A 9,773-nucleotide genomic window follows, 5' to 3' on the forward strand; every position below is an offset into this window, starting at 1 on the left:
TTTATTACTATTTTTCTAACTTGAGAATTTTCCTGTTGGGGATAGAACCACCTTGCCTGGTCGTTTATTACTCAGGCTTAAAGCTTTAGTTACAGAGTGAGGCTTAGCATACGGTGATATTAGGATTTCTTAGTTCTGTGGAATAACAGGTTGGCTCTCACAACCTTTTCACTCTCTGTTTTTATAGTTCAAGGAAAGAAACCAATAGTTAAATGAGGAACGCTAGCAAATACTCAAGACCACAGAGAGTCAGATTCTTGGTAGCAGAAAATAATGTCCAAGAAACCCACACACATATATATATACACACACATACATATAAACTACAGTAGTCTTATTGATAAGCAAAAGAAGTAAAGTCTTTCAAAACAGACAGAGGTAAACCAAAGGTCAAGAAATTATTAATTTAGTATATTTCTTCCAAGGGGCACAAAAGAAAGGGAAACTGTGGCCTCCGGAACATGGAGTATGAAGAAGGAGTTAAATCTATGTCTATGGATAGTTAATATTTTGGTTCATCTGATCAATTTTTTTTCTTGATACACGTTTTCTTTCCAATTGGATTCTATTGCTAACAATCCATTTATCTTAGCCCTATGCTTTGTTTTTTTTATACATTCAGACATAATGGAAGCTATATTTCTTAATATTTTGACTAATAAGCATTAATGTGTGTTTGTACATCATGCAGGTATTGACATTTTTCAAAATCATATTCTCAGTTTTTTATGGTTCCAAGTTTTGAAGTTATTTCTTAGAAAAAAGAATGTGTTCCTATAGCAACTGTTAGCCTCAGCCACATATATATTATACAAATAAGTTAGAGAAAAATGTAGTTAACAGTTAATGCTAAAATAAAATGAACAGGTCAGATTTGAAATAATCTCTAAGAGGGTAAGTCTGAGATGGGGCTTTTAAGACTTTTAGTAATTAAATACTTAGTAACTTGCACTTATTTATAGACATGAAGAAGTTAATCCTGTGTCACATTAGACAAGCTATGAGAGGATGTTCAATAGATCTCTGTGTGTGGATACTGAGAGGACCTTAGCCTTCAGTAGAGAGGTTGTTTATTGGGGTATATGGTTGATTTTGTAATCCACATTTATTCATAACTTATTAATTCTGTGGTTTTGGAACATCTCTTTATTAATTTACCCATTGTTTCCTAATTTGGAAAGGAAGAGAAATAAACCTCTCCAGGTGCCAAAATCTGCTAATGTAATTAGATGAATACAGCAAAACTATGCCTGGATAATTAACACTGGAATCAAGTCTGCTTTATTAAGTTAATCTTAGTTTTATTAGGAATATGGTATCATTTTTTTCACCTGGACCTGTATAGCACTGAGTCTCTGATTAAATAGAAAAGTTGTTGCTTTTCTCAAACCAGCACCCTGCTGAGACACTGTAAGCAAAATGATTAGACATAGACCTGTACTGACAATACTTCCTGGGGATCTGGGATCACACGCAGCTATCACTGAACAGTGAAAAGGTCACTTTCGTTACATGCTCTAGTGCCTAGCTAACACTCAAAGTTCACCTATCAGATATCCAGTTGAAATGTTTATTTTCTCTGTAAAAACAACAAAAAAACTTTTTGGAACTAAAAACACCCAATGAGCAAAGTTCAAAAGCAACACATTTTTAGGACTAGTGTTTTTTGTTTGTTTTTGTTTTTTTTTTCTCTCAAGCCATAATTAATTATCTCAAGAAGCTAATTAAACTCTTTGAAGTACAACTAGCATAAAGCTAGAGAGGTCACTTATTTTTCTGTGATTATTATAATGAGAGGCATTTCCAGGTTAACAAATTGAATGCCTTAGGGAACTGAGAATGCAATATGATACGAACAGTTTTAATACTTGAACAGGCAAGTCTCTGCTCTTGTGTGGAGGGATTCACTGATGGGTTATTTTCATGCTACTTTCACCAAGGCAAACAGATCACTTCAAAATAATGAAAATAAGGAATTTGTCAGAATGCAAAACAGGGCTTTAAGATGGACAGCTATGATTTTTACAATTCAGTACAAGAAGGAAAAAAAGAGTTTTATTTTGCTTTGAATTTTTGTTTGTTTGTGTTTGACACATGGTCTCTACATAGCTCTGACTGTCTGAAAGTCTCTGTGTAGGCCAAGCTGTCCCAGAAGTCACAGAAATCTCCCTGCCTCGGTCACCTCACTACTGGGATTAAAGGTATACACCACTATATCCAGCCTTTGGAAAGACAGGTAGGAAGCACACTATCTAATTTCATTATAAAATAATTTACTCTCACATATTATGGCACAATTTAGAGTTCTGCCTTGAATAGCACAGCTTGCTTCTGATGGCCTGATTGAAGTGGAGAGGGAATAAAGAAAGGACAGACACAAACATAAGTAAAGAAAAGCTTCAGTCAGATGGACTGTGCCCCTCTGATAGAGTTGATCCAGCTATGCAGCAAGCTGAAATCTCAGCTCCTTTATGATACATAAGATGGGGGTATGGGTTAGTTAGTCAATACACATTCACACAGGACTTCAACTAACCTTTATTCATTCAACTAGGGCTGCCTGGGTACCCCACAGAGTTGCTCTTGGAAGTTTTGAAACTCTAAGACTAGGGGCAGAGGCCAAAGAGATGGCTCAATGTTTAAGACTGTGTGCTATTCTTATAGAGAATCCCAGTTTAGTACCCATCACTCATATTGGGCAGCTTAAAACCACCTTAACTCTAGTTGAAATGGATCTTCTGACACCCTCGTCTGCTCTCTGAAGGCATCCTCATTCACATGCATACCCCTACAGACACACACACACACACACAAACACACACACACACACTCTCTCTCTCTCACACACACACACACACATTTAAAATTGTTGTGTGAAAGCAGCAATTCTATCATATAAATCTTGTACTGTTGTGTTCAAACTTTTCCCTTCTCTCTCATTTTAAGTGTCTCAAAAAGATACAATAAAGTTGGCTACAGGCCATTTCTCCATTTATATTTTCCATCACTGTCCTATAGATAGTGCGGCATATTTTAATGTGAATGTACCATCAGTTATCCCTATGTCTCAAACATTGTCAATCTGAGATGAGATGGGAACAGATTTATTAGCAAGACTGCAGACTCCCTTGCAGCTGCCAATTCTATTTATAATGCAGTTCAACAGAATTTTAAAACTGTGGTTGTATGTGTACTTGGTGTTCTAATTTTCGACAGTTCCGTCCATCAGTTCAGATTCAGAACATTCTCTTTTATTCAAATCTCATTAACAACAATTATTCTACTATTAATTCATTTGGTCATGATAACTCCAAATAAAATGACATCATTATTCCTAGATTAATGCTGTACTTCAGAACCCTCCTGTCGATACAGAAATACTGGAAGTTTCTCTTGGCTTGGATGTCAAGTCAACTAGAAAGGAGGGAGGTGTTTTGCTGACCACCAGGTTTTAACAAATAAAAACCTCTTTTACACTCCTGAAGTGCTTGTGGAAATCTTAAAACAACAGCTTGCATCCTTGAAAACAAAGTCAAACATGTTGAGAGACTTGGAAGAAAAATGGCAATTTTTTTTAATAATCTGAAGTCAATTTTAAAAAGGCATATTGTAGGAAAGTTTGAAAGGTAACTGAATGCACAAGAGTCCTCACTAGACCTACGAGGCATGTAACCTGCTGTGCTAGAACCATTCCAACTTAATTTTCTCAAGTGCAAAACCTAGGTTTTGCTTTGTCTTTGACATTTTTTTATTTATTTTTTATTGAGAAAAAAAATTTCCACCTCCTCCCAGCCTCCCACTCCTCCCGCCCTCCCCCCACTCCTCTCCCCCTCCCTCTCAAGTCTGAAGATCTGAAGAGCAGTCAGGGTTCCCTGCCCTGTGGAAAGTCCAAAGTCCTCCCCCCTCCATCATGGACTAGGAAGGTGAACATCCAAACTGGCTAGGCCCCCACAAAGCCAGAACAAGAAGTAGGATCAAAACCCAGTGATCGGGATCTTAAGGGTTGGGAGGGAGAGGGGTAAGGGGAGATGGGGAGAAAAAAGTGAAAAGGGTAGGATGGGAAGAACTTGGGGCAACGGGATGATTGGGATACAGGAAGGTTGGATAGGGGAGCAGGGAAGCACATATCTTAATTAAGGGAGCCATCTTAGGGTTGGGAAGAGACTTGGACCTAGAGGGGCTTCCAGGTGCCCAAGGCGAGGTCCCCAGTTAGTTCCTGGGGCAGCTGAGGATAGGGAACCTGAAATGATCCTATCCTATAGCCATACTGATGAATATTTTGCATATCACCATAGAACCTTCATCTGGCGATGGATGGAGATAGAGACAGAGATCCACACTGGAACACTGGACTGAGCTCCCAAAGTCCCAATGAGGAACAGAAGGAGGGAGAAGATGAGCAAGGAAGTCAGGACCAAGAGGGGTGCACCCACCCACGGAGACAGTGGGGCTGATCTATTGGGAGCTCACCAAGGCCAGCTGGACTGTGACTGAAAAAGCAGGGGATAAACCCGGACTCTCTGAATATGGCGGACAATGAGGGCTGCTGAGAAGCCAAGGACAATGGCACTGGGTTTTGATCCTACTTCTTGTCTTTGACATTTATGTAAAGAAAAACATGCACATATATGAGACATCATTCACTGTCAAGATGAGAGAGGAGAAAGGAAGCAGGACCAGTGAGATATTGCTACTGTCAAACTTACCAGGAACTGAACAACAGAGGTAGCTTTATGTCCTGTAGGGTTCCGTGAGTTTGGTAGAGTGTCTCATCTTCTGTTACAGAGGGAGAGACATCAGCATCCCTCTGACCCATTTCTCACATCTATTGTCCACCATATCACTTTCCACCCAGGCGTAATGGTTTGTATGTTATACCGTTTTCTGTTACTGAACTTTGCTTTTCTGATGAAATTTGAGAGAAATGACTTCTATCACAATGGTTGATTCTATTGAAAGTAAAGAATTTTCTGTAATCTCCATGACTCACTAGGGACCATTCTTGTAGCTCCAGAGAAACCCTAATAAAATTCAGGTGATTTTCTCATTTTCATGTGCTGAAAGAAAATATAAGCATTAAATCCAAATTATTTGACCAGAAAAATGTATGGATCTCAGAATGTCGTCTTTGCCAATAAGTTCTTCCCGATACACAAATGCGAACAATTGAATATGGATGAAAGGGTGCTGGAGCCTCTGTAGCCGAACCCCGACCACGCTGCTGTGCGCCCAAAGCTGTTCATCGTGCACTAGCGGTCCCAAAAGTTTCAAAGTCCGACAAGATGGCAACCCTCAAGGACCAGCTGATTGTGAATCTCCTTAAGGAAGAACAGGCCCCCCAGAACAAGATTACTGTTGTTGGGGTTGGTACTGTTGGCATGGCTTGTGCCATCAGTATCTTAATGAAGGACTTGGCGGATGAGCTTGCCCTTGTTGATGTCATGGAAGACAAACTGAAGGGAGAGATGATGGATCTCCAGCATGGCAGCCTTTTCCTTAGAACACCGAAAATTGTCTCTGGCAAAGACTATAGCGTGACTGCAAACTCCAAGCTGGTTATCAGGGCCCGTCAGCAAGAGGGAGAGAGTCGGCTCAATCTGGTCCAGCGCAATGTGAACATCTTCAAGTTCATCATTCCCAACGTGGTGAAATACAGTCCAAACTGCAAGCTGCTTATTGTCTCCAACCCCAGTGGATATCTTGACCTACGTGGCCTGGAAGATAAGTGGCTTTCCCAAAAACCGAGTCATCGGGAGTGGTTGCAATCTGGACTCAGCTCGGTTCCATTACCTGATGGGAGAGAGGCTGGGTGTTCACCCACTGAGCTGTCACAGATGGGTCCTGGGGGAGCACGGGGACTCCAGTGTGCCTGTGTGGAGTGGTGTGAATGTCGCTGGTGTCTCCCTGAAGAATCTGAACCCAGAACTGGGCTCCGATGCAGACAAGGAGCAGTGGAAGGGGTTCACAAGCAGGTGGTTGACAGTGCCTATGAGATGATCAAACTGAAAGGTTATACGTCCATTGGCCTCTCTGTGGCTGACTTGGCAGAGAGCATAATGAAGAATCTGAGGCGGGTGCATCCCATTTCCACCATGATTAAGGGTCTCTATGGAATCAAGGATGATGTCTTCCTCAGTGTCCCCTGTGTCCTGCGACAAAATGGAATCTCAGATGTTGTGAAGGTGACTCTGACTTCTGAAGAGGAGGCCCGCTTGAAGAAGAGTGCAGACACGCTCTGGGGGATCCAGAAAGAGCTGCAGTTCTAAAAGTCCCCAGATGTCCTAGCGCTTCACTGTCCAGGCTGCAGCAGGGTTTCTATGGAGACCGCACACTGTCTCCTCATCTGAGCTGTGGTTAGGGTGGTTGTGTTCCCACAGCTCTACCCTGATGCTAAGTGGTACTTGTGTAGTGGTAACCTGGTTGGTGTTTCACTGCCAACTGTGTGCAGGCTTCAGTTACCCTGTGAACCTGCTGTGTCTGTGCTATGTACCTTCACCAGACATGTCTAGGCCAATGATTTCCCAGTTAGTCATAACCTGGCTCCAGTGTGTAAATCCATTATGCATATCTTGTGCATAACTGTTCTAAAGGATATTATTTTGTGTATTATGTATCTGTAGTGTACATTGAAATATTGTGTAAAGTGAAGATCTGCATATGGATGATGCAACAGACTACCCAAGTGTCATGCCAATAAAAACACCAAATAAACCTTGAAAAAAAAGAATATGGATGAAAGTATTTATATGAACTCACGTGGTCATCTGCAGCTCTAACAGTGTCTCCTACCTTTGTGTTAGACAATGCATTGTTCTTTCTCATGTCATTCATGCAGTACATTCTTACATTATTAATTATTATAAGTACATATTCTCATTCTTCCCTTTTTGCTTATGATTTTGTAGATACTTTTTAATGAGAAGAATAAGCTCTACGTATTTAACAATATCCCTGAGTCCAGCTCAATTTCATCAGCCATCGTCCCATCTTTCACACCAGACAACTAAAGTTATTGATCCTATATATCTGCTTTCTTGTTTCCTTCTTCCTGCATTTTCCTCCTTCCCATCCTTCTAAGGTTGTTGATTTCTTCTTGGTCCATATGTTTGACTTCATTTTTTTCACCCATACTTCATCTCTATTCCACATATAATTGAATCCTACAAAGTTGTTCTTTCTTTCTTTGTTGTTTTTGTTTTTATTTGCTTGTGTTTCCTCTATTATTTCCTTAACTTGGCATAATGCCCTCCATTTCCATCAGTGAGTGGATGACAAATGATTGAATCTCTTTTAGACCCTCAACTTGTGTGTGTGTGTGTGTGTGTGTGTATGTGTGTGTGTATGTGTGTGTAGCAGCAGGCTGTTTGTTAGTTCCCAGTCGCTTAGCCCTGAAATAACCATACAGATACTGTATTAATTAAATCACTGTTTGGCCCATTAGCTCTGGCTTCTTATTGGCTAACTCTTATTGCATAATGCTTCCAGATGCAATAAGTTATTATTTTAATTTTTAGACTGAGATGTTGGGGTGTTTTCCAAGAAATCATTATTAAAGCAAAACTTAACTCCTTCCCCCTGTCTGTGTTTATCTGTTTTGTTATTGGTTTTGTTTGTTTGCTTGCTTCTTTGTTTTTATTCACTTTTCTATCTAAACTGGCTTGGTTCTACAAACTTGATATTGTTTTTCTTTCTCAAAATTAGAAAAAACAAGAAAAATAACTAAAAAAATTTCTGAATAAGGGCTATCTATGCTGAATTGCATTTGTTATTTTTATTTTTTTGTTACTTCTAGGTAAATGGTCATAGGTTTTAAATTTAGTCGCATGAAGTAGAAATTTAAGTGATTCAATAACAAAACAAAAACTGTATTTCAGTTTTATGTCTTTTTGTTCCTAAAGTTTTATTTATTTATATCTAAAGTAAGTTAATTAGTGGAATCCATATAAATATGTTTTCACTTATGTCCTCATAAAGACATTCTGAGATAATACTTAAAGAATAAAGTCTACTATAAAAATAAATATATTAATCAGTGAAACAGGACAGAACTTCTAGAAAATCTCCAATTATCCACTTATCCAATTATCAATTTATTTTTGACAAAGGAATCAAGAATCTACAGCGAGGAAGGGACAGTCTTTCTAATTACTACAACTAGTAACAATTGGAAAAGACATGGAGAAGAATAAATTTGGTTTCTCACAAGCAAAAATAATGGATCATCATAAAAAATTAACAAATGAAAAATCTTAGACTCACACTGGTCAAATGTGAAAAACAAAATAGTCAATGCTCTGTGATTGGGTCTACAGCCTTTGTGATGATTTCATACCTGAGATGCCAAAGCTCGCAAAAGTTAACTAGAGATAAAAATATTAAGGTAACTTTTTTTGAAGAAAAGATGTGAGCATAGAAAAGAAAGCAACAGAGGGAAAATAATGACCTGCAGCTTAAAAGGAAATATTTGGAGAAGGGGCTAATTTCCAAAATGTATAAGGAATCCAAAGAGTCATTAACTTGAAACAGGGCAAGATAAGATATATGGGATGATTGGAGGTAGAAAAGGGATTGGGGGAATGATGGATTTGTACTATATTTTTTTTAAAAAAAACTAAGTAATTTTAAAACTGCAACATAAGAGAATGAAAAATTGTGAAATGCACTTCACAAAGTGTGTTAAGGATGATCTACAGATTTATGACAAAATGTTAAGCCACTTTAGTAATTCAAACAATTAAAAACACAGTGATACTCAGGTAAAACTTGACACTCAGTGAAAATGAAACTTAATATCTTCTGGGAATCATCAACAAGGTTTTTAAAGATGAAATGGAAGTTATGAAATCATCATAGATTCAGCTATCCTACTTCAGGTAAATGTCCAAAGGAATTGGAATTGGTGTCTTGCCACATACAAACTTTTCTGTGTTGAGTTAGGTTGTAGTTATCAGGTTTAATGGCCACATATTTCAGAGTTACTAAAGTGGATTAGCAATGCTCTCATAGTAATTATTACTTAAGCAAATTGGTCAGACAATAAATTGGTCATTACATAAACTTAATATTTCTGCAGTGTACATAGATAAAAATATTATTTTGCATGATATTGTTATCATACTTAGTGTTTGTCAATAAAAATGAATTTTGAACGACAGCAAGTTTGCCTCACAAGCAAATGCATTTGAAATGTAAATTTGACTGGGGTTCAAACACTAGAATATATATGAAAGTGGAGGGAGGGTAAATACCAACACTAGAGAGCTGTCCACTCATATGTATATATGATCAACCGTGGCACACTTTTGCCCATAATTCAACATACACACCTCCTCAAAACACTCATACATAGAGATATTGAAAACAAACACACACACACACACACACACACACACACACACACTCCATCATGAGGGACATAAACCCAATATCAAGAATAGGGAGAGATGGCTTTTTAAATTGCAAATAATTGTCGTCCTTAAATGATTGAATTCTCATAATAGCTAATAATAAATTAGCAGTATATATTGGCATATTTTTATCCATTGAAAGACAGATGTTTTCTTGATACAAACATTGATTCTCAATATGGCTTTAGTCACTGTGTATACCTGAGCCAATGAGTCTTGATATTGACCTCAACAGTCATTAATTCCTACTTCATGTATGCACAGCCATAAATCATCGTTATCTGACACTCCACTGTTTCTGTTTTCTAATTTCCCAAGACATCACAAATCAATACTTTTCTATTTACAAAATGAAGAAAACAGTTT

General features: G+C 38.3%; 1 protein-coding gene across 1 annotated transcript; it reads left to right on the forward strand.

Moving 5' to 3' along the window:
• Positions 1 to 5,224: 5,224 nt before the first annotated feature.
• On the forward strand, positions 5,225 to 6,727 carry LOC101990752 (L-lactate dehydrogenase A chain-like). Its single transcript, XM_013348928.2, is given in 3 exon segments — positions 5,225 to 5,687; positions 5,689 to 5,956; positions 5,959 to 6,727. Coding segments are annotated over 3 exon segments (981 nt in total). The 5' UTR covers positions 5,225 to 5,282; the 3' UTR covers positions 6,267 to 6,727.
• Positions 6,728 to 9,773: the final 3,046 nt, after the last annotated feature.

The sequence above is a fragment of the Microtus ochrogaster genome, chromosome 1, assembly GCF_000317375.1.
Source record: "Microtus ochrogaster isolate Prairie Vole_2 chromosome 1, MicOch1.0, whole genome shotgun sequence".
NCBI lineage: Eukaryota > Metazoa > Chordata > Mammalia > Rodentia > Cricetidae > Microtus > Microtus ochrogaster.